Source organism: Anser brachyrhynchus (genome assembly GCF_964034855.1).
Source record: "Anser brachyrhynchus genome assembly, chromosome: 3".
Taxonomy (NCBI): domain Eukaryota; kingdom Metazoa; phylum Chordata; class Aves; order Anseriformes; family Anatidae; genus Anser; species Anser brachyrhynchus.
The window spans coordinates 119,908,974-119,934,055 of NC_137696.1; the positions used below are offsets into that span (position 1 = coordinate 119,908,974).

A 25,082-nucleotide genomic window follows, 5' to 3' on the forward strand; every position below is an offset into this window, starting at 1 on the left:
CTCCTCCTGTACCATTAACTGGTTCTCTATAAAACCTCAGCTATTCTTAATTAGCTAAAGGATAATAAAACCCAGGGCAAGATACTCTGGTTTGTGCCATCTTCTGCAAATCCACAGCTATAAAGAACTGTGGTCTGACACACACCTGGATGTACATATGAGGGAAGGGCAAGGTGTTCGGTTGAGGCAAGTCCTGTTGTATTTGCAGGTACTATAAAAATCCCAATGTTTCATTAATAAAATTTCACTGTTAACAGGAAAACAAACAAGTGAAAACAAAACAACCAAAAAAAATCTGAGTTAAATGCAGCCCTGGAAAGAAAGCCGACAGGAAAGAGAGGTGTTTTTAAATATATTGCACAACTCTATGACACATGCAACTTGCAGGGGGGGAAGAGGGGAGGTAGGCAAGGAGTAAGCTCTATAATTGCTTCAAGAAGAGAAATGTCAAGCACAGAAGATGCTGCTTGACACTAAGAAGTGGACTTTGGGGGCAATAGTCTTTTTAAATTTACGTTACACAGGATCCCAATTTTATCTCGATTTAATCAAAGCTCTCCAGCATGCAGATACAATGTAAAAAAAAAAAAAAAGGAGCAGGGGTAGCCTCTTATAATGAGGCTATGTACAGACAACACAGGAGTGGAAAATGCAAAGCAGCAACTGATTCCTGGGGACAAGAGCAACCATCTCACGGCCCAGACCAGGGCTCTGCCCTACAGATCACCATCTTCACTGTCCCAGCTTCTCTCTGTGATGTTAGCTGTGGGTTTTTCATAGTATTTTATCACATGTCCCACAACCCACAGTTCATCTGCCAGGATATTTTTCTCCCTCTTCAGTAAAAGGGTGCTGATGACATAAGCCAGCAGTACGCTAATTAAATCAGCTATATTTCAAACGTATATGAAGAACTGTAGAAGTCAGAATAGGAAGAGACATTTTTGGTTTGAGTAATATTAGCTAATTATAAAGGGTGTTTGTCTACATCTTTTGATAGAGGAAGATAAGGACCACTTACTAGAAACAATGACAACATTTCAACTTTATTTCCATTTAAAAGCATCAACTTGTCCTGACAAGAGACAACAACATTTCTATCAGTCTTCATTATTAAAGGTTTCTTTCCAAGGACTTTTATTTCTTTCTAATAAAACCAGATATACAATCATCTATGGATGAACTGTTTCCTTGGTTAGTACACCACATGTGATATGGGAGATCTCCATCTACCTGATTCAACTCCGAATCATATTCAAAGCTTGCTTTCCCATATCTGAAGAGGGAAGCTAGATATTTGCAGAGGGCTTTTCCTTCTTCATCTGTCCATTTGTTGCAGGACTATAAAAAGAATGAAAATTCTGTCCTGAAAGACTAAAAAAAAATGTTTTCTACATTTCCTCTGACATAGAGGTACTGAGATGGAGAACAGAGCTGTAACACAGAAACAGAGTTATGCTATCCCTCAGCCTGAGAGTACAGACATCGGATGAATACAGTGCCCACCTAACAGAACTACTTGTGGTCAAGGACAAACAAAAATAGCTATATAACACTCAAAGTTATTTCATTTTTAATGTGATGTACAAACGTTCGAACAGCCCCACATGCTGTACAGCTCCTTATTGCACTGATGTGGAGAAAAAACAAAACAGGAAGAACTTGAAGCACTGAAATGGCAAATGAGGACAAACTCTCCTCACAGCAGTTTTCACAAAGGTGAGAAACAACTTTTACATGTCACCGTGCTTTCTCTGAGGGTTGCAGCAACGCTGATGGTTTCTTGCTCCTGACAGCAGGTTCAGGACCTTTTCTCTTCTGGTTTTCACGATGCTTCCTGTGGTCATGCTCCAAGACAGTGCTGTCCACACTCTGAACTGGTCACCACTAAGGCTCATCTCAAACCAGAATTTCTCTGCAAGAGTTGCTCCTTGTCCTCTCACTGGTCAGATCCACTGAAGACAACCGTCCACTGCTAGGACTAGGAGAAAAGAAATCAGCAGCTCAGATTAGATGTATCTTCCTTATAGGTAGAAGCTCCACTTCAAACAGGAGGTGCCTTAAAATCCTCTGAGAAACACCACAGTTAGCTTAAAATCTGAACCAAAAGAAATGAAATGCTAGAAGACCTGAAGTAAGTCTGGGGTGCATCAAGCACAGCACTGCTACTCGGCTGAGGGAAGTGACTAACTCACTCTACGCTGGTGTGGCCTCACCTCAAGTACTTTGTACAGTTCTGGGCACAGCAATAAACGGAGGACATAAAACTATTAGGGAGTGTCCAAGGGAGGGCTATGAAGGTGATGAAGGGTCTGGAGGGGAAGGTGTGTGAGGAGCAGCTGAGGTCCCTGGGTTTGTTCAGCCCAGAGCAGAGCAGGCCGAGGGGAGGCCTCATGGCGGCCTGCAGCTCCCTCACGAGGGGAGCGGAGGGGCAGGCGCTGAGCTCTGCTCTCTGGGGACAGCGACAGGACCCGAGGGAACGGCATGGAGCTGGGACAGGGGAGGGTCAGGCTGGGTGTGAGGGAAAGGTTCTGCACCCAGAGGTGGTCGGGCACTGGGACAGGCTCCCCAGGGCAGTGGGCACAGTACTGAGCTGCCGGAGTTCAAGAAGCACTGGGACAACGCTCCCAGACATAGGGTCTGGTTTGGGGTGGTGCTGTGTGGAGCCAACAGTTGGACTCCATGGTCCTTGTGGGTCCCTTCCAACTTGCCATATTCTTTGTTTCTACAGGAGTCTGCATAACCCTAGACGTTTTAAATATTCACCACTAAGACTCCAGATATGTAGTCCCATTCTGAAGCTCTCTGAAGTGTCTTAGAAGAAAAAAAATATATAGAAAAATGTACCGTGACAAACTTTTCCAGCTTTGGTGAGTCAAGCTCCATATTCACAAACAACTTTACAAGTGAGTAACTAACATTTTCCACCCCTCTCTGTTATGCAATGGTAAATATTTACATGCGGTCTCTTCCACCAATGTGAGTGACAGCATCAAACCAAGTGCTTAGCCAAATGCAGTTACGGCTTCCACAACCAGTTTTGCTCACTGAGATAACTCAACACCTTTAGCAAGTGTTGCTTAGTCATGGGATTAGTGTTATTTCCACCTCTTTTTTCCAGAATATTGTTGGTGGTGACTTGAGTGGAATTTTAACTTTCAAACCTGACCTAAAGCCTCATAGGAGGATTTACATCATCAGTTATTCAGATCCTGGGACTGAAAAGCAGGAATTGTAATCTGAGTTTATTAAATAAGGAGCAAATCAGGCACTTCCCTTCTTTTTCTTGTTAGACAGGGAAATAGTTAACTTTAGCAGAACTATTTTATTTTTTCTTTTTAAAAGGAGACCTTCTGCACTGCATTTAAACCTAGCACGTAACAGCAAAGCTGGATGCAAGCGAAGACTACATTGCAGAGGAAGGATGCAGTGAAGTCCCAAGTTGCACAATCAGCTTCTCTAACACCAAATGACCCAAAGCACACCAGCAACGCTAGTAGCATGAAGGAAGTATTATCTTTAGTGCCTCTAAAGCCTTCATAACGGAAGGTCTCTATTTAACAACAGACAAAAGTTTTCCAGCAGAGGTAGGAAATACTAACTCAATGATGTCAACACATCTATTCTGTCAACATTTTCTTAGGAAGCTGCTGAAACACAGTTGTTTCCTTTGGGTTTAAACATTTCCTTTAAATAAATTGCCTTGATACTAACAACATTAATTAGCACCAGATATGCTGGCTGAGCTCTGAGTGGTTTCCTGAACTGACATTCAGCTGGAAGCAGAACAACCTTCTTGACACGCTAGAGATGCTGTCATAGAGATATTTTTGTGAAGAAAGCAAACAGGTCGTTACATAAGGATTTTGGATTCCTAATTCTATATCTTACTTTGTAACCTCAAGATAGATCCATTCTACTGAAGGGAAAAGTCATACATATTCTCTTTCTAAAGCACTTTGGTATCTACGTGTGAAGAGAGAAAACCAAAATACTACTTTTAATTTTGTAAAAACAACAGGAGGTTATGTAGAGGTCACAGATTGCCACATCTACTGTTTAATACCTTTACCTGCAAAATACCTTCCATGTACAAATGAGCAGGTGATATAAATTCTACTTATAGAATTGGCATAAATCCTAAATTAAGCCACTAAGGGGTGAAAAAAAAATTACCTTTGCTAGACTACACTTCCGCTTTGATGAAAGGCAGTTTTTCTTTAAGGCTTCTCTGGTCTGTAAATTAAAAACAACACCCTAAAATTAGAGGCTACAGTTTCTAAGTGTAGAAAATATTCATATAATCCAGGATTAGAGTCGAAATGACCCAGGTACCTTTCTGTCCAGAAGTGTCCCAAACAACAGGATGAAGAATCCCTAAAAAAATTGGAGATAAAAAACAGTTACAAAACACCATAACCACATGAAGTTTCTTAAATACTTCTTATAGCATAGATAAAATAATGCTTTTATCAGTGCAGAACATCTCATCACCTATGACAATGACAGCAATGCCCCACATGAGTTTATCCACCCAGGTCACATGGACTATCCAGGAATGCCAAGAATGGATATATAATTCATGCTAATTCTCATTACAAACTGGACTGATGGGTTACATACCACAACTTTTTCAACATACTTAATAGAAGCATTAGCCAAGAAGAACCAAGGCAGTATGGATACACAATGGTATGTCAGGTAACATTAGACTTTGACACTGGTGAGTTAAACGAAACTATCCTTAATGGCAAGTAAGATTTTCTGGGTATTTGTTGAGTGATAAGGATTAGATATCTTTGCAGTTACTCGACATTAACCCATGTATTTTAATGTAAATTCTTCCTCTTAATTTTTCATTAGACTTTGTATCAACTGGTTTGTTCTATTGCCCATCTGCATCCATGTCAACGCAGAATACCTAGTGCAGCTACTGCGTTAAATAGATAAGATGCAAGGAAAGCCTGCTTTTCAAGCACAGCACATGCTGCCAGCCCCTCTTCGATCTGCTACCTTTTCCCAAGTTCAAAGTTTGAGAGGGCACTATGCCCAGACTTGCTGGGTTTACCTGGAAGGCGTTCAGTAGTGCGAACGTAATATGGAATGCCAGAGAGTGACTATCAATGATTATTGCTAATCCAAACCCCCAGGTGAGGCCCAGAAGAGGTGTCAAAAGGGCAACGTTTTTGCTAATTCGGATCATGTTGCTCAAATCTTGTGACTTGCAGCCATCTCCAATAGAGGGTCTTCCCATCTTCACCACAACCACCACCACCACCGCCAAATTGACAACAATGATGCCCAGAGCAGGTACGACAAAGGCCAAAAGGGCTTTCGTCTCATACCAGTTGAGCCAGCAGGCTCCACTCCTTAAATATCCATTTTTAGGTTCAGTAATAGCAACAGTGAGGATAGATATGAGTAATGGACATCCATATCCAATAGAGAATGCTGTAGCTATGAACGCGGATCTTGTTATCTTAAAAAAAACTAATAACAATCCATAGAGAATCAAGAGACCCAGGGTAAACATCCAAAAAAACAAGGCAAGATAGAAAAAGTGAAGGAAAAAAGTGGCTGCTACACACAGCCGGTAGTTTAGGGCTGTGTTGTGCACAATAGCTGCTACGATGAATAAAATATCAGCAATAAGAAGTGACGTAGCTATGTTCACCAAACAAAAATGGCGCATGTAGGTTATCTCAGTTTTTGTAACGTGATGCCAGACAACAGTCTCGATGGTAAGGCACAGAACCAAGCTGAAAATAGAAAGGCCTAACCCCACACACGTAATGTAATCCAACACCACGTTTCGCAGCATGGTGGGGGACATCAAAATGGAGAAGGATTTGAACGTCCGGCGGTGGTGCTTGCACATACAAACAACACTGCTGATGTTGTCTGACTTCATTTTGCATGCCTTGCTATCCCATCTCCTCTCAGCAGAGTGCCATCCAACGCACTGAGCCTTGACATTCTCCAGTTTATTCACCTTTTCAAAGGTGAGCAAAATATGCTGAAGCTCTTCTGGAAGAGACACAGATAAAACCATTCCGTTCACAAAAACAGGGTCCAAGCGGCTGGTTTCTATAATGGCTCCAAGTGTGGGAAATGCAATGCTGATTGCTTTGGAAGTCCTAGGCAACTTCAAAAGTTCTTCTTCTGGAATGGCCACACGCCCACTTATATTGCTTGTCTTATTTAACTCCATAGAAAAATCAAAGCTCTTCCCTGAAGTATTTTTATATATGCTGTAGCCTTTAGTAGAGATGAAGTGTTCCTGTATACTTTCCGACCCATTCCTTAGAAGAAGTTTCCCAGCAAATAAGTTCACTGAGTCCAGTAATATTGAACTGGCATTTCTGTCCCTGACAAAAGCCCAATTGGAAATGATGGAGCTGTTCAGAATATGGTTTGCTATCCTGCTGTAACTCTGAAACAAAGAAGAAAAATAAGTTATTTTTCATGTTAAAAGAAAAATTCTATTATTCCATTGGCACAGTCTGCAAGAAAAAAAAAAAGCTAATTTAAATTCAAGATTCATTTCTATAAAGTAAATATGTCTTTGTAAATAAACAGGTTCACATGACCCATCTCAGTCAAGCCCAAACATCTCACTGGCATGAGTCACCAACAGAATTGTACTATCCTCTTCACATCAAAGCTCAAAAGGTACTGGGAAGAACGATAAAAAATAAAAAAATAAAAATAAATATGACACCACTTCTGTTTCAGATTTTGACCTGCAATGTGGCTCTGTTTACATCTCCCTCTGCACAGTTCTTCCCCCACCTCTCTGATTTCTGAGTTCGTCAGGGAAAGATTTCAGTTTTTATCGTGCAACATGTGAAAACACAATCGTGATCAGCATCTCCAGCACTGCTTTTTCTGCCATGTAATACTTTAAAAATGAAGTCTTCCTTGTACTGCTCTCCCAAGTCTATAAAACTGTTGCTGCAAACGTTTGCTTTTAAAGAAAACAAATTCCGCCAATGGGAACTGGAGGATTTCTGCCATACATGAACAGGTCAAACATTTTCTCTGACAGCAAAACATGGCCCCCCTTTGGAAACTCGTTCCAGGTGATCTCCATGTGTGACTTGCAGCTACCACTTCTTTGGAGAGTGCCTGCAAAGTAAGAAACTGCACGGCTGCTCTGGCAAGCTCAGATCCAACTCTTCAAACCCATAAAAGTAAATACCTGCATTTTTCCTCTATTGACATTTTCTGACAACATCAGGGAAATATTCTTTAGCAGTTCCACTATATCAGCAATGTTTCCTGGAATTGCTGGTGAAGACAGGATATCTGGGATGATGCATGAAAAATCAGCTTGGCAGTTGCTATTCCCATGGTCATCAGCACCAAAATGTTTTGCTTCATCTCCTGGCTTCCCGTGCACTGGCTTTCCTCCTCCTACAAAGGGCAGGTGTCCTCCAGCAACACTAACATGTCCTCCAGAACTTGGAAGAGGTTCATGTTCAGCAATCCTCTAGAGGGAGAAAAATAAATTTTGGAGAATTAATGAACAGAATCAAAATGATGCTACTGCTACAACCTGCAAACTGTACAGTGCTGGTGTGTTTAACTAACATGCAGAAAGACCTGAAAACCAGGACCAAAGCTCCACTGAGAAAAGTTTCTTTCTTGCACAATGCATTTGGAGGAAGGGGCAAGAACTGAATATATTGCCTTACTCTTCAAGTGACTTGGAAAAAAAGTTTTTTATTTTGTAGTTGGGGAAGAATTTACTACAAATCATCTAATTATTATAGGCCTTTGTAGTAATTAGAATTTGGGAGCGCTTTTGTACAGCTGTTCTCTCAGGTTCATCCTAGAGTATCATTGTCTTGGTTTAGATCTGTGTGAAAAACATTAATCAGGTGAAGAAGATAAGTTCATTTCTGAACTGTTTCAACATTGGAAGTGAATTTGGGAAATTCCTATTACTTAATTTAAGATGAAGTCAAAGCTTCACAGTAATTTGGTTTCTAGGATCCCATCTTCTTCTCACAGTAATTTGGTTTCTAGGATCCCATCTTCTTCCCTTTGCTCAAAATTTAAAGTTTGCATGGGAGGGAAATGTGTCTTCACAACAAATTATGACCACAGGGGAAAGTAGATGCGTAACTGTTAATATTACCTGAAAAAGTGACTGAACATCCAGATTTGCACAGGCATCTATGAACATTTGCCACTTTCTATCTTTGCAGACAAAACTCATCTCTCCATGGAAGGAGGGAGAACAAGGCTGAATACAGATAGCTCCGCTAACTTCACAGGGAATCAGATTTATACACCCATCTGGAAAAGAAATCAAGCAGATATTGTTCTAATGCGCATGACAGCATACTACGATCCATGAGGCGAGTATCGGGGGCGTAAATACTGATAATGGATAACATTTCAAAAAAATTACAAGACACGTAGCTATTCACTATACCTTGCAGATTGCCAGTTTTTGACTCCTTGCTGAGAACCTGAAAAATAAGGTAAAGTGGAATGTATATTGAATGTGAAAATAAATAAAAGGCAACTACCTGGAACAAACTAGAAAGGTGACTTCAATGGTAGAGTAGTCCTTCTGAGGTCCAGAAGACTTTTTAAGATACAGAATAGATTGTTTATGGCCCATCAATCATACAGAACAATTCAGAACTCTCTATTAATGTTTTGTCTCTACATTAAGCCTTCACAGTTGTACTTTTCTACTAAAGTGACAATAGCGAGCTAGTGGTGAAGATCATACATGCCTCCAGTAGTTATCTCTGAGTGAAAAAGCCTGTATTGATTTTAAGGTCTCCAGCATTCTCACACTGATGTACAAGGATCTGTGTGATTTGTGCCGTAAGACGCAGCTACAGCTGTACAGAATACCACCACCAAAGCCTCTTTGTTCCAGTCCTGATTGGAAAGCACCACCAAGGCAGACATGCCATGCTCAGCTTAAGGACACTCGCTGGGACTGCGTGTTGTACAGGCAGACTCAATCCAGAGCAGTTGCTCAGATCTGGCTTTCACTTCTCGGTCAAACGGCTTATCTGCCATCAGCCAAACGCCGTCTGGAAAGAAACATTGGCTGTGTGATGCATTAGAAATCACACTGCTACTGCTATCTAATTTCTAACAGTCCCAGAGTTGTGCTGGGGGCTGCTTGGCACATTGAGTGTATTGAATATTGTAAAGTTTCCCTCCCAGACCTACTGATTTGACTAATTCTCTCACTGCAGGCATCTCTGCTTTGCCACCCTGAAAGCCAGCAAGGAACTTTTACCAGGAGAGCTCTCCAAGACCTTACAGCCTCTAGTCCTCAGGGAGAGGCATCTCTTGTCATCTCATGCTTTGAGGTCCCAAAGCAACAACCGTGTTCCTTGCCTACAGCTGTCTGTACAGAAAGAACAACCCGTAAAAAAAGTGGAGAGGAAGGTATTTTATGTTTCCATCAACTATCATAAATCCTTGGAAGAGATTTGTATCTCACTGGCTCAGATCTACTTTGAATGAGCACAGTACAACCAGACCAGAAAAATTCTGGATGCATTATCCAGACTGCCTAGTAGATCCATGGGAATTCTGGTGATAAATAAGATAAATATAAGCTGTAGCATTCCTGATATGAAAGAAGAGATTTTTTCCTTTTACTGGTACGTAAAACTCAATTCTGAATAACTCAAGTGAACAGGTGATTCCCCCCCCATTAAAATCAAATGTTGCAGGTTTCTGTGCCAGAAAGCTCTGGAGTCCACGGCCTCTCACGGACGCAAGGTCACCAACTTCGCGCACCAACTCACCCTGGGAGCAACACGTGGTGCAGCCGGGAAGAAGTGCACAGCCCAAAGGAGCAGGCAGTGGGCCACCCTCACATCCATTGCCTCGCATTTGCTGCTTTTCTCCTGGAAGAAAGATATGCTGAAGATGGCAACATCTGTTTTCCCTTCTTGAACATAGTCCAGTTGCTAGTACGTGAGCAGCTAAACCCATTTCAAGCACTGTCCTCGCTGGGCATGCAAAGTGATTTTCAGACATTTATCAACTTTTTACTGAAAATGATTTGTGCACTTTTATTTAAAACAAACAAAAAAAACTGTTCAATATTAGAAGTTACTGCATTAATATTTACTGTAAACTGCAAGGTGAAGAGCTTAAAGCATTTCAGCCTGTGGGTGCCTTTTGAAGCAGTTTCACACAACCTCGTCTCTACGGAGTCTAACTTTTGCTACTCTCCTCGGGCAGGCCCTGATGAGAATTGCCATGTGAGATGGAAAACTCAGGCCCTTGGGCCTCAGATATCCAATTATGAGCACTGAGAGCAGATGCTGCCTTCAGCAGGCGCTACCTTTGATTCAGCACATGGCAAACTGTCCAGAGGTGGCAGCCAGCCTTGGCAGAGCGCACAGCCGTTATCATCAACATCATAGGACGTAGAAAATATATATTAAACAGTTTTAAAGTTAGGTTTAAAGCTAGTGACCATTAGCTCTTCTAAGGACCAAAATTGATAAAGATAAGCGAACCACAAGACTCAGATCAACACTGCTGAGGAACAGGAGATGACCAGGAAACACCTAAAGATATTAGGTAAAGGATTGTACTAACTTCTTTTCAGATTTCTGCAGTCATTAAATAATATTTATTGTATGCTCTTAGCCCTAATTCCATTTCGCATTTGGGAATCCTTGAGTTCGTCATGTTTCATTATTAGTTCATATCCACTTTGTATTTATACACTTATGGAACTCCACCTAGGGCTGTTACCTCTAGGTGAGGTAACAGCCTGGGACAGCTCCAGGTATCTGAGGCTCATGGAGATAATGAGCCATGTTACCGGTGAAGCACAGATCTCGTTCAGTCGCATTGCTTCACTCATCATGGAAACTACCCAGCCTCAGCACTGCAAGAACATGCCAAGGTTACTACTATACATCAACAGAAACATAAAGCAAGGCAAGTAATACAGCAAGAAGTCAGTCACTTTCAGGAAAGAATATGGATATGCTTAGAGAAGTACATAGGCTTGCAGGTATCTCCTGCCCAACTCAGGAGATGGTCACCAGATGCTGTATCTCCTCCTCCAACTAATTTCATTTGGTCATAGCATCCCAGGAGGGCAAAGGTCCCAGCAGAAGGAAAAGAAGAACGAGGAATGAATGTCTGGACAATGGTTAAAAGAAGAGGAAAAAAAACTCTTAAAATAGTAGAAAAGGTAAACTGATAATCTATTTAAGAAGTAATTCAAATTTAAGGTAACCAGTTTATGAAGTCCTTATCTCTGATTTCTGCTAGTTTATAATGGAAGCATTCTGTAGAACCTACAAAACTTTCCCTCCTTACTCCATGCCCAAGGACTCATCGCGAGGCAATCTGACCTTGCACGATCACAGCTATAAGAGGACCCCACTTGAAAAACAACAACATTGGGAACTACACCCTCAGACTGGTGGACCCAAGGTTTCTGGCCAAAGGGTTCTCCATCATCTTAGGTTACAGCTTTCCCCACTCTGTTACCCCAGAAGTAGAACTAGAGAGACATACCTATTCCTTTATAGGAATTCCTCAATAGGAATATCCTTTATAGACATACCTATTCCTTTATAGGAATAGGTATCCAGCACAGAAATTCCAAGCACATATTGTGCAAAAAGACATTTTACATTAGGCTTGTCTATTCAGCTATACAATTTTATTTCCCAAACATTCACTGCAGACTTGTGCTACGTGTATGCAATATCTGAAAAAAAAAATATTAAATCCTTAGTTATGGAACTGAATTCTTTATTTAGGGCTTGAATGCCTACATGTTTATGTTAAAATCCAAGCGGTTCACAAGCCACCATATGATCACTCATACTGCTAACTGTTGCATGGTATGTTAAAAAGGCTACAGCAAGAGTCCTCAACGTGGTCATTTAAGGAAAAAAAATAAGGCTCTTACTTATACAGAGGCTTGGTTGGTATTAATTACTTTTATAAAGGGACACAGTTGGAAAAGGTGAATTTAAATAAAGCAATTTAAGTAAAGCAAGTTCCAAGAGGAGAGTGATCTTTACAATAACTTCATAAGAAAATCTGAATTTTTCTGAGAAGTGACAACATGGTGACTAGAGACCAATCACAAAACTCCAAGCAAAAATCAGAGGTTAATTAAGATGTGTAATTACTTCCACAGACACAAGGAGCAAATATAAAACTGAGCAAACAAGTGCAAAGTTAAAATAGCCTAAAGCAGTTAGATTTAGTTTAGTCATCTGATTTCACAGATGACTTCAGTTCCCTCACTGATAGTTTTCGAACAGTTCTGGCAAAATGTTTCGTGATGGTACTCACCGTTTTCAGGAGTCTGGGTTAAACTGTAAGCAAAATTAACAGAGCCAGAGATCCTCCAGATATGACGGGTTAGCATCCAACCACTCATCTGCCGCCATCTTGCCCCAGTCTCGCTATTATGGCCTTACCCTGAGTTGCTTCTTTGCTCTGATTCATTCATCCCATGAGGAAATAACCTTTGGCATCGGCCTGCTTTTTTTCTTGTCTGACTGGATCAACGGCGAGGAACCTGCAGATGACGATACAGGTATTGCACTGAAAAATGCCAAAACAAGTTGCAAACGCCCACAAAACTGCTGGATTGCCACCTGTCAGGAGTCCTCACCAGTGAGTCATGCCTGTGTGGTTTGCACCTTCCATCCCAGAGGAGGAGGCACCGTCTGCTCTGCTGTATTTAACAGGTCTTCAGATCTTCAGTCTTCAAAGATGAAAAGAATTCACAATCAAAACTTAGCCAAGTTAACGCATTATGCTTCGTAAATCAAAAATGACACTACTGATAATACTCTGTGCAGCTAAAAAGCTGTGACCAAGTGATCTTTTCCTTATGGACTGCACAGAGAGGGGGCTACAGCTGCCTGCTGAAGTTTGTGCCATGTTCAGCATTAGCTCTCTTAATATTGGCTCACCATCATTCCTGCTTTTCTGAGGATTGCCAACAGCCAGTAATGTACAGCATGCAGTTTCTCATAACAAAGACCACTTCCCACTGCTCTACCCATGGGACTGTTTCAGATGAACTTCGGCCAAAAAAAAAAAAAAAAAAGTTCTTGAATCCTGCAATATGTTTGTCATGAGTTTTTAGGGTTTCCAAGTCATTTTGTTTGCTACCACAACTTAAGCCAATCACCAGCCACAAGACAGGTCTCATTTTAGCCCAGAGGTACGCATGATTTATTGTGCTATTTTGATACAGACAGCATTGCATCTCATGTTGGTATCAAGTGGGAATTAAGCCAAGCACAATTAAACAGCCAACATAACCGACCTGGGGACGTTAAATGATTTGCACTTGATACAGTACCGGGTAAAGAAGAATTAAAAGGTGGCTCCTTAGCTCGCCTTTAAGTCAAAAGTAAAGGGGTGAATACCAGATCACATCAAAGTATGGGCAAGTTTTTAAGACACTTTTTCTTGGTACCTGGAGTTATCCTTCTACACACACCCAGAACCTTTGCTGTGGTGACAACTGAACACCCCTCAATTCTCAACCCCCCTCAACCTAAGCATCTGTCCTCTGAAAGACACGAAGGCTGACATTTCAGCACAGACATACGTGCACACTTCTCCCAGAAACAAAGAGGTATAAGTCTGTGCTCCCTGGGGCTTAGAAAGACACTCAGATCATGACTTTCCACAACCAGGGCAAGTGCTCTGAACGTTGAATGAGCAGCATCAGTCTCACCCTTCACAAGTTGGTCGAGGCTGTTTGGATTTTCAAGATGGGAGGTATGTGCCTGGACATCCCAAAGGGAGTGGTTTGTCTTCTCAGCTCTTGCAAAACCCAATTTCCCAAGATAGATGAGCAGCTGTTTTGCAACTGCTCTGAGAAAGCGATCAGGAACATCTTAGAGAACTTTAGTAACAGACAAAAGTAAGGCAGCTGCAAAAACCTGTTTTCATCATTTCCTTTGGAAAAAGATGAGAGACTTCTGCTAAATTATGACTTTAAATAAACGCCTTCTATTCATTAAAGTTCACCGTGTTTTTTTTTTTGCTAAACAATTCAAAAATCAAACCTTGCAATACGTTAAAGCTTTTCACCAGACTTCATTCCTTTAAAGCAACATTCATGAAAAATGTTATCTTCTTCATGATTATTTGAATAAAAAAAGCAGACATGGACCTGTAAGTTTTTCCAAAACTGTATGCAGACAAAAGCTTTTTACAGAATATGAAAATGGAATAAAATATTGCATTTTTAAAATGCTCTTCTGTTGTTCTGTTCTTCATTTGCCTTTTTCCTTCATCCATAACCCTTTTAAATGTTGTAATCTCAGTCTTTAGTTCTCCACTTTGTATTTAAGAAGAGACCCAAACATACATTTATCCATGTTACTGGGTGGCATCAGGATCTTAAAAATAAACTGAAGATGCACAGAAAGGTCAGTTTGGACCAACAAAAAATGAAAAAAGAAAGGAATAAGAGTTAATAAAAAGTTGAGGCTTCCAGTCACAATTAAAAACAAAACAAAACACCAACAGTAAGCTTTCCAACTGTTGGGATAACTATCCTGTAAGTCAGGAACCAGAGTATCCTAGTGAGTAAATTCAAATATGAAAGATGAAAGTCTCCAGGGGTGAGCTATATGAATGATAATGAATACACGTTTTCCACCCAATCTCCTTCTGCAAAGTTGTTTTGTTTGTTTTTTTTAACGTATAATATGAAACATTTCTGAACATAACCGAGCAGACATTTCAACAGTTTTAAATTATTTTATTTACTGAGTTTGGATAGCATGCATCATTTTACAGCACCAGTAAACAAGTCAGAGAAGCATACTGCTTTTAGGAACTTGTACTGTGGAATGTCTTCAAAACCATTACTCTCTTCTCATCCACTCTAGTACGTAACACTAGCTGAAGACAAGACAGACATTTATTAGGGTAACTTCCTTATGGCTAAAAATACTAATAGCAGCGACTTTTAAAAGAGGGTTTTATTAAATCAAGTCATTGCACTTGGGTCATTTATTGCTATAGCGAACAAAGGCCATTAAATAATTAACACCTTTCATTTGTGGTTTTAACTGATTGTCTTGTTCTGTTTGTCTGCTACAAGCTTATATGCAGACTATTTCTGTAGAGCAATCCATTACAAGGTTTGTTTCATGCTCTAATCATGGTGAAGAGCTTGTATAATGAAATCTGCTATTCCATTAGGCTCAATTCTTGCTCTTCATCATCTGACTTAGAAGTATGAATTCTAAGTAAGAGCTTAGTGTCTGACAAAAAGCACTACTGCTGCACATTAGTCCTCAACATAAAGATCAGGTTCAAGTCTTCATTTGTGATGCATCTAGGCAATTAGAAGTTAAAAGCATTAATATCAAATCAGCTTATTAGTGATATGACTAGCAAATATTACCTAATACCTGCATAGTATATTAATGAAATCTTACAGAAACTTTGATCAGCAACCAAGAAACAGAATCCAATTGAATTTTTGACATTTGCTTTTTATGATGCATCAACTGTGGAGAAAGCATATTCTTAAGAATATATCTCACTTCCGTATCTCTTGCTCGAGTGACATAGTCAATAATTACTATATTTATGACTCTTCCCATGAATAGAAATTTAATTCTTTCTCTTATTGGTGAAGTTGTCAACTAATATGGTATGTTTTTGTCATTTAAATTCTAGTAGACCAAAAGGAGATACGGTTGTTCCTAACAGAAGTAACACATTTGACTGGCTTTTTAAAACCGTTTTTCATTCTTTTATCAAGTGAATAGAGCAATAAGTATAATTGTCTCCCACAACTTTGAATATTATTTGTATATTATTCTGGTGCACAGTGTTGAGCTCAGGGGTTAAAGATAATGGCAGTCCACAAGATTTCAACCGTTTTCTATAAAAAAAAGTGAAAGATGCTGTCTTAGATGCCAGCACAGTGCTGTCAAAGCAATCATTCCAATCACTCGTTAAATACAAAGATGTAATTAAATTTAGAAGTACACAATATACTGAGAAAGTTTATAGCATAAATATATAAATATTGAGACATTTTGAGAGTAGCAAAGTTCCAAAGTGATTTATTTGGAGCCATATTATAAACAAAAACTGACTATTGTAAAAACAGATCAAAATTCATACTTAACCAATACAAAGAGTGATGACTTTAGTTTAGGTACACACAAGCACAGACACTGTGAGTTAAGGTTTACTTTTTCACGTTGTGTGCTGCAGTATTTTAGGCACAACAGGTTCAGTTAAGACTGGATTCTAGCCTTGTTTCTGTGTTTCTTGCATTTTGTAGTATTAAGAGTTACTTTTGTTGTAACTTTGTGATGCAGTCCTAAATCCCTTTTTAATCCAATAGTGCAAGTGACAAAATGTTCTGCTAAACTACTCTGATTAGGTCATCCTTTCTTACTACAATGCATAGGTGTGTCATCCGATTCACTGCATTAACAAATTCCTATCTCATTGCTCAACTTATAAACAGCATATTATTAGTATTCTCACTGCAGACAGGCACAACAGCATAACCCTGGGTAAGACTGCCAAAATTAAAAAATATACAAATATTCCCTTTTTGCATGTAGGGGAAAAATAGTGACTACAATTATGACACAGCTATTCCGTCCCTCCCAATAGATTATTTTACAGATTACTTGTAAAGATAGATCACCCTATTTATAGTATAGATCTCTTTAAAAATTAAGCTACAGGTATTTAATAAAAATCTATTAAGAATTCCCTCTCCTTTTTATACAGATTCAGTAGTATTTTCAAGCAAACCAAAAAATAAAGGTCTGCAATTCCAGCACAGTAAGAAATAAGGCCTCTTTTATATTGGCAAAAAAATTACACCATTATTCTCTTTTGTTTTCTTATCTCTGAATAAAAGACTATATTCCTCTGTTACTATATTTTTCTTTAAGACTGTAGAACACCAGCATTCATTATTACAAAATAAAAGAGTCAGTTCTGCTTGTGTTCAGCTTGAATTCCTGGCAAGTTAAAGATAGCAAGTCCATGGGTGTCTCATGTAGACATCACTGCTTTCTTCAATTTTTCTATTTCAACCTGGAAAACAGATATTTTGAAAAGTCAGTAGAGTAGCAATAATCTAAAGTTTCCAGAGCTTTCACCAAAATTATAACCTTGAAATCTCAGATGTTTAAGCAAACAAAATGGAAGCATTTGACAGCTCGATATTTACAGCTGATTTTATGTTAGTATGTTGCTTAATAAACAAGAATTTATTGGATAATCTCACTCTGAATAGTCATTTAACAAAACTGAGTTGAGGAATCATTTAACAAGTCTCTGCATAACAATGCATCATCTCAGACTAACTTCCTGAGGCAGCCCTCATGCAAAATATTATGACATGATTAATCTTTATTTCTTCAAATGGATTTTGAAGATACTAGGAAGTACTTTTCATTCCCAGCACATATTCCAGGCAACTTCATAGATTGCTTTAGAGATGCCTTAAAAAGAGAACTTGCCAGAAGTTGTTCTCAAGTTTTTAAAGTAGCTTTGAAGTCAGTAAAAAGTACTCTTTCACAAATATAATGCACTTTTGTATCCAACTCGAATATTTTTCTATAATGAGTTCAACTTATTAACCACTTAACAGCATTATACAATAATGCAGGTAGCCTTCATGAAGAAACTAAGGGGGTGGCTTTCATCGTGAAGAAAACTTCAGATGCGTTCTATTCTTTTTGACTTTATTTAGACAGATCATAGAGAATTAAAGAAAGATGACTTTCTTCCTATTTTTCTTTTGATTACAAAAACTAAATTTGTCCTTTAAAATCCACAAAAGCAAAATATTCATCATCTCTCGTAGTAAATCCAGTTGTGACATATTTCTAGTACAACGCAGAATCTAGCAACACTAAACTGACATCCCAACACACATATAACTAAAAATAATTATTTTGCAGGTAAACAGAACTGAACTAAGATGAACTGTGAATATTCTTAATACTTGCCTTATGAGGCATTCATTCAACTACACAAAGCAGTACAAAAAAGATTAAGTATGTCCATTAAGACTTTCCTTTAACATCAAGTTCTTGAACACTATATATATATGCTTCTAATTTTTTTTCTCCTTGTAAGTTGCTAATATTACCTCCAGAATACTTCGCTTCAGCTTTTCTTCTTCCAAATCCTTTCTTATTTTTTCCAGTTCTCTCCTGACAGTTGTTAAGATAGCAGAAATCCAAGTTAGAGAAGAAAAATATATTACTGAGAACAGGAAACATAGGCCTTCTTTAAATTTTACAAGAGGGATGAACGTAAATCTAATACTACATCTTATAAAGAAAACATAAAATTACAGGCCCACTAGCGGACTGGTATTTAAATTTGTTGGACCAGAAGCTTCCAACAACTCTCAACACCTCTTAGCAATCACCATGCAACTATCCCTAACTTTTAATCACAATTTTTAGTAGTGTAGTTAAGAAATGTTTTTACAGTTATCCTCTACTTGGAGAGAGAAATTCAAAGTAACCCAGCAACTTCTATGTATAGAACAAATTCTTTAGAATAGGAATTTCCTATTCTGTTTTACTTCATAACTGGGGTCAGATAAGAAAATATTAAGAATGATCATCATGTCACTGAAAAATTAATTCATTAATCTCCTGAACTCATAATTTACTAGTTTACTGTGGAAGCCAACTGATCCAGATGCTTTACAGCCTCTCACCTGGTTTAGCTAGCACCAGACATCATTCAAATAGTACAAGAATGAATGCCTGTGCTCTACAACTAAAGACAGAAAAATACAATTTCTGCAGATTGGTCTTTACTGTGTTTAGGCAAATACCAATTTTCTTTTACATCCGCCAAACACAATCCTGCCCACATGCACACATGATGGGGCCATCATGACTGAATTTAAAAGGCTCAGTAATCTTTTCCCTCCTACCAGTTATGTCAGTGCTGCAATTATTACAGTGCAGTTATTACACAATGTGCAGTTATTACACAATGCCAGCACATGTACTTACACTACATACCACAAGAATTATCTAATTTTCCTTACAATGATAGTACCAACTGCTTAAGAAATATTTTCAAAAAGCAGTAATGAACGAAGGAGCACAAGGTAGAATAGAAAAAGGGTTACAAATTCCAAAAATACTTTGACATCAAATCGGTATATATTTAGGTCATTTAGTTGGATCAACTTCTAGAGGAAGAAGTTCTGAACGTTAGTATTAATACACGATAGCTTTATCTTTGTTTGTCATTAAAGATGGTAGTGTATATCCATTTGCAGATTGAGAAGAAAAATATTTACCCATGTTCTTTTTTCAGTGCGTCTACTAAACTCATCAAATCATGAATCTGAGTCCTGAGCTCTTCCACAGAAGTTTGTATTTGTGTATTCTCTGTTTCTCCTTTAAGTTGGACTTCTCCCGGAAAAAAGTTGAGTATAACAGAACTTGGTCTCTGAGATGAAGATGGAATCGGTGGACTCAACACAGATGGCTGAAAAAGTAAGTCAGTAGAAGGCTAAGAAATGCAATCTTTATGAACCGACCACTTACAGTATACAAGTTGTACTGGTGTAGTATCTTCTTGTATATGCTTTTTAGCTATTAACATTTAAATATACATATACAACTTTCATTTATTTTCTACCCCAAATATTAAAAGGAATGTCCAGTTCAAATGGACTACCGTAGTATGTAAGATACGGTTATTTTCAAAGCTGTTCATTTAGCGCTGCACTGAGGTTCCTGTAGCCATTAAAAGAAACACACTGCAGTTCTCTACACTTTAAAAAAAACTTTGATTTAATCAAAAACCTTAGTTCACTATAAACAATCATTCACGTGCCCTTCTGATCTGTTATTTTACGTCAGAAGATTATTAATCAGACGTTAAACTTCTGTGAGAAACGATACCATAGTTTCGTGCTACCTGATTATCAGAACTGAAAAACAAAACTTTATACTGAGGTATAAATGAACTTTATATTACAAATTCTAATATGAACTCTATACCAAATGACATGGCTCACTTGCATTTAAATACAATCAGTTGTATTTAGATGGTTGCATCAATCTAAACTGGAAATACAAGCAAGATGAACAGAAAACTAGCTGCCTGGTACCCAGCTCCTTGGTAACATACCTTTTTCGTTTCAACTGGCTTTGGTTTGGCACTTTCTTCTTCTTCCTTCTGCACCTTCAGTTTTTTTTCTGCACCGTCATTTTCACTTAACTGGTAAATAAACAATTCAAAAATACCAAAAACAAAATGGGTTTTCAGAACAAGGAAGAAAAAAAGTTACATATTTCTAAAAACGTGATAGATAAAAGCTTGAACTGAAACTACGGGTTTCTTTCCTTGCTACTCAGAACTTTCCTTCCCTATGATATTCATTTATCTGAATTTAAATCAGATAGGAAGTTTGGGCAGGATTTGCCATCATCTCTACAGTACTTAAATACTTGATGCTTTTGGGAACCTGTAGGTACCTCCATAATACAAGGCAGTAACAGTATATAGTAGCTGACATGACTGAACTATAAAACACATGATTATATATTTATACACATATAAATATATTTATATGTAAAATAAAGAAGGATTCTGCACTACCTTGTTCTGTCTCATGCCTTGGCACATATGATCACTTCCCAAAACGTAACATTAAATTACAACTTTGTTGAAGTGAAAGACTACATACCATTAGTATATGATTGGTGCTACTGGAAGATTTGGGGATTTATCACAGTAATACCACACAGAGCAGGAAGACTCCCTTGGCTGCAACACAGTTGTGTTGTTTTTCTTATGTACACTTTCTTCTACTTGCAAACAGATATCCCTATAGATAACCTATACAAACTGAACCTCTGGGCATTTTGCATTTCACTCTCTGATAAATGGTTCATAAGACTGCTTCTGAGTGCAACTCTGTTTCCTGGGAATTTAGTTCTTAGTTCACATCTGCAAAAAAACACACCGATATACTCACAGAAATACCACCACTGAAACGTGCAGGCAGCCTTCTACCAGGCATCTTGGGTCGACTTGCAGTAGGGTGTGATAGATTATCTGAGGTAGCTATTACGTCATCAAAGCTTAATAGATCTAGGGAAAGATGAAAACAGACCACCATCAAAACCAGAAGGTTTTGCTATGATCCTTTTTATCATTTTTTTTCATAAAAAGGAATAAAAATAGTAATTTTCAGAATTCTTAGTGTTTCAAAGATTTTTCAGCATATACGACAACAAGCCATGTAAAACTACATGACTTTGACCCATCTGGGAAGTCACATCTTCCCCCTTGAAAAAACTACGACTTGATTCAACTAGCACTTGAATTCAAGTTCTCAACAGAAGTGGTGTCAACATGGCAGCATAAAAGAGACCTAGTGTGTTTGGAGAAAAAATGCATCTTTAACTGTTTTCTGAGACGACTTAAAATCATTTTTGAGATTTGCTGTCTTAAATAGTTGAAAACGGCTTTTTTTTTTTTTTACTGCTCAACTCATGAAAAACATCAAAATCCAAGTTTACCAACTGAGAGAAAAATAAATATGGTAAAGTGTGTCCAGAGGTTTATGTATGTTAACAATACATTAACCGCAAATATTTTTGTACAGTGCAGTTTTTCATATGCAATACTTTTTGTCTGCAGAAAATACATGACTGCATCAAGTCTATAATAAAACATTTTAGAATTTAGAACCCTATTTGCATACTTTAAGGCACACTGATCTCTTTGCTGATTATTCTCTTTATGCTCTTAGATCTAGGTAAACCCTCCTAGATGAAGTGTTGCTTTATTCCACAAAATATTTCCTCCTTATGACCCCTGATCAGTAGAAATTCTTTACACCCCATGCGAAGATACAACCTTATGAAAAATCTATTAATGTGTAGAGCAGAACATCAGTAATTCATCTAGTTAACGACTGGGTTTCTTATCACAAAAAAAAAAAAAATACTTACCTGCCAACAGTTATACAATGTAATTTATTTATTTCTCTTATTTAAGCAGTGACATAAGATTATGGATATTACATACGGTTTTACAACACAAAATCATTAATTTGTTCTTTAGACTCTAAATGTTTAACTAAAATGCCAGAAAGCATTACTATGGACACCAGAAGTAACATTCAAACTTGGGGGGTTTGGTTTGTTGGTTTTGTTTGTTTGTTTTGCAACCTCTCAGTTTTACATTGCATCATGATTTATCAAGCAGAAACCATAACACTTCTTTCCCTACTTTCTCACTCATTTTGACACTACAGCAAGAGGTCAGTATAGGAAAAAGCCATAGGAATACTGGGCCAGACCATTCATACCACTTCAAAGTTAATATGAATTAAAATCATCTGATTAATTCAAGTTTTATTCATTCATTGTCAAAGTTAATTTATACCTGTAGGAATAAATTCAGTAGAAGCTTTCTACTGAAAGTTTTAACTAATTTTAATGTCTACTACTGTACAATACTGTCTTTTAAGTCCTTAAAATATTCACATCTTTCAAAGCTATCTGGACTTACGTACTTCATTATCTGTTGCCGTGTTGAAATACAAGCATTTGCAACACTATCAGTTACCAATCAGTTTTGCTGCTTTTCAATTTTATTAAAGAAAATGTAAAGATGGTCTTTCGTAAATATGTAACCATATTTGCAATTTAACAAAAAGCAGGGAAGAACAAAGTAGGAAGAAACAGAAGAGTGATGAATGGCAAGGGGCTGACGGAAGAGAGGATGACGGGGAAATGACTATTAAGGGTATTTATCTTACAGTCTTTGCCAATAAAGCATTTAGCTTGTTAGAAATCATGCAGCAGTGATCTAGGAGTGTATATTAATGTTTTTTACTCAATCTTCAGTAAGCTCAGAGCACTAACCAAAGTCCTGATTCACATTTTGACGTATGTTGGTTAGGTATTTAATATAAAGCTAACAAGAAGGCAGGAAAAATTCAGACATATTTCCTCCCCCATCACAACAATTTTTGCATTTCTGTGATCCTCCTTCTGCAGGAACAACAAAAATTTAAATAAGAATCATAAATTGAATTACTATTACAATTGCAATGCTAGCCCTGTCTCCATGAGCAAAGTAAACATCAGTAACTGACACCTTAAGGGTAACACGTACCTCCAGAACTTCACAGAGCTTGAGCACATAGATAAAATTCAAGGCTGTAGCAGTTTATGATTTAAAATATAGTGGGATGGCACAAAAGCCTGGTTTCCCTGACCCCTTAAGTAGCTCTTACCAATAGAAACTGGTACACCTCACTCAACAGCTCAGCCCTAAAATATTACCAGTACATTACAGCCATAAGGGGTGGAAGCGGGTGACTGTTTATTATCTTTTTAAAACAACTTTCCTAGGTATCTTAGGAGAAATCTTGGCCCCACTGAAACCAATATGGATACTGATGAAACACACCACAATTTCACAATTTACACCCACTTCAGTGAATTAACTTTATTAAGGACAGTTGCAAATAATCATTACAGGGAACCCCCTCACTGTGATAGAAGAGCAATACCATACATCTGGAGATAATTTGAGTCCAGAAGTTATTTTAAGGCTGAGATAGAACAAGTTTTTCATGAGGAAGATAAGCTAACCTGGAACAGTTACTTAGGACAGACTACTAGAAACATCTCTTCTGCAAGCTTAACCTGGATAAACACATTATAGAATTGTTAGGAGCTTTAAGAGATATAGTTAGGTGAGAGGCTTTGTTAAAATTTGTGAATGTTTTAGTGTGTTCGTATCAGTTTCTCTTAAAAAGCCTTCACAAAAAGAAGCAAAGCTGAAGGGGTTCATATACCTCATCTCGCTGGGATTTAAAAACCCACGGTACAAGCGAAATGTACCCAGTATTTCAGAAGACAAGACCTCATGTTAATCTGCAGAGTGAAAAAGCTGGCAGACCTTTTTCCTATTACTCATTCTGCAGAGATTGAACCGCAAAACTTCGGGGAAAGATGTAAGCTTTAGAATATTGAAGTTTGAAGTCAAGCAGCGATAAAATATTTGCTATAATTAAGCATTTATTTGCCAAATATGTAACTTTCATAAATGCTATTTTACAAGACTCACAATAATAAATAGCCAACACTAGAGAATTCAGTGCCAAAAAAGTTCACGGTAACATAATGTGTGTGCGCACAGAAAGATAAAGACATTCAACCTAAATCTAAGTGCTATAAATATTGAATACATCATACTATAAATACTATGCTTGGCTTATCAGTAGCTAAACTGAGAAAAGGGTGTGGTTTTGGTTGTGTTGGTTTTTTTTTTGTCTTTTTTGTTCCTTCCCTACCTGTACACGCTCCTAATTGTAAAATATATTTAAAGTAACTTCTTGTTTAATGGCTAAGGAAAACAAGCATTCAAATAAACAAAAAAGCATTTTAAATTGAAACCCAAATAACTGCAACTGAAAATTATGCTTATGAAGTTAAGAAGAGGCTATGTGTATGGCATAAAGCATTTGGATTTCCTTATAGATTGTTATCTTACCAAAATGGAGAAGGGTAGGGTAATTTCCTGACACGTAAGAAGGGAAACATGGCAAACAGGATAGGAAACAAAATCTGGAAAGAAAAGTCAAGGAGAGGAATGTCTAGAAAAAGATTCTGAACAAAAAAATTATTTTTACAAAGCAGGAAAAAGAAACATTTGTAGAAGAAACAGAATCGCTTTAAATGTTCAGCATGCAAGTATTACAGCTTTAGGTCTTTTACAGAATGTCAATTCTAATAAAACAAAGAAACATTTATGCAATTTTTGAAATTATGCTTCAAGAGAAGGAATTTCAACATGATCAACGTTTCAGATATTTTAGAGTATTTGTCCCTTCCTATCTGATGGTTGGAACCTCGGTTATTTGTTGTCTTTTTATTGCCTTTTTTTTCCCCCCACGTTCCCTCCTCTCCTAAATCTAGAGAATATCTACAGCTACTCCTTAACCTAAATTTGAAGTGACCGAACAAACTTCATTGTCAAACTAACCTGCAAAAAAAAACATACTTAAAAAACTGGTCTACTAA

The 25,082-nt window shown here is 37.9% G+C and overlaps 2 protein-coding genes across 3 annotated transcripts in view; both read right to left on the reverse strand.

Annotated features, from left to right (window-relative positions):
• Positions 1 to 1,021: 1,021 nt before the first annotated feature.
• ADGRF4 (adhesion G protein-coupled receptor F4) lies at positions 1,022 to 14,600 on the reverse strand. 2 transcript variants are annotated; one of them, XM_080584922.1, is made up of 11 exons: positions 12,650 to 14,600; positions 12,325 to 12,553; positions 10,337 to 10,422; positions 9,792 to 9,893; positions 8,444 to 8,480; positions 8,144 to 8,304; positions 7,202 to 7,492; positions 5,069 to 6,433; positions 4,336 to 4,377; positions 4,177 to 4,236; positions 1,022 to 1,981 (listed from the first exon to the last, which is right to left on the reverse strand). In XM_080584922.1, exons 2-11 carry the CDS (start codon positions 12,410 to 12,412, stop codon positions 1,976 to 1,978), a joined length of 2,238 nt encoding a protein of 745 aa, XP_080441048.1. In that variant the 5' UTR covers positions 12,413 to 12,553; positions 12,650 to 14,600; the 3' UTR covers positions 1,022 to 1,975. The 2 variants fall into 2 exon arrangements, with proteins under 2 accessions (XP_080441048.1, XP_080441049.1); XM_080584923.1 differs by lacking the exon at positions 10,337 to 10,422 and having other exon boundaries at positions 12,325 to 14,600.
• A 143-nt stretch (positions 14,601 to 14,743) lies between these two features.
• Positions 14,744 to 25,082, reverse strand: part of CD2AP (CD2 associated protein) — a 76,033-nt gene continuing 65,694 nt past the window's right edge. The window contains exons 14-18 of the mRNA XM_080584924.1: positions 21,014 to 21,129; positions 20,164 to 20,253; positions 19,325 to 19,515; positions 18,146 to 18,209; positions 14,744 to 17,082 (exon numbers count right to left, since the gene is read on the reverse strand). Coding sequence (XP_080441050.1) covers positions 17,041 to 17,082; positions 18,146 to 18,209; positions 19,325 to 19,515; positions 20,164 to 20,253; positions 21,014 to 21,129 — 503 coding nt within the window. The 3' untranslated portion in view covers positions 14,744 to 17,040. The remainder of the gene's footprint in view (positions 17,083 to 18,145; positions 18,210 to 19,324; positions 19,516 to 20,163; positions 20,254 to 21,013; positions 21,130 to 25,082) is intronic.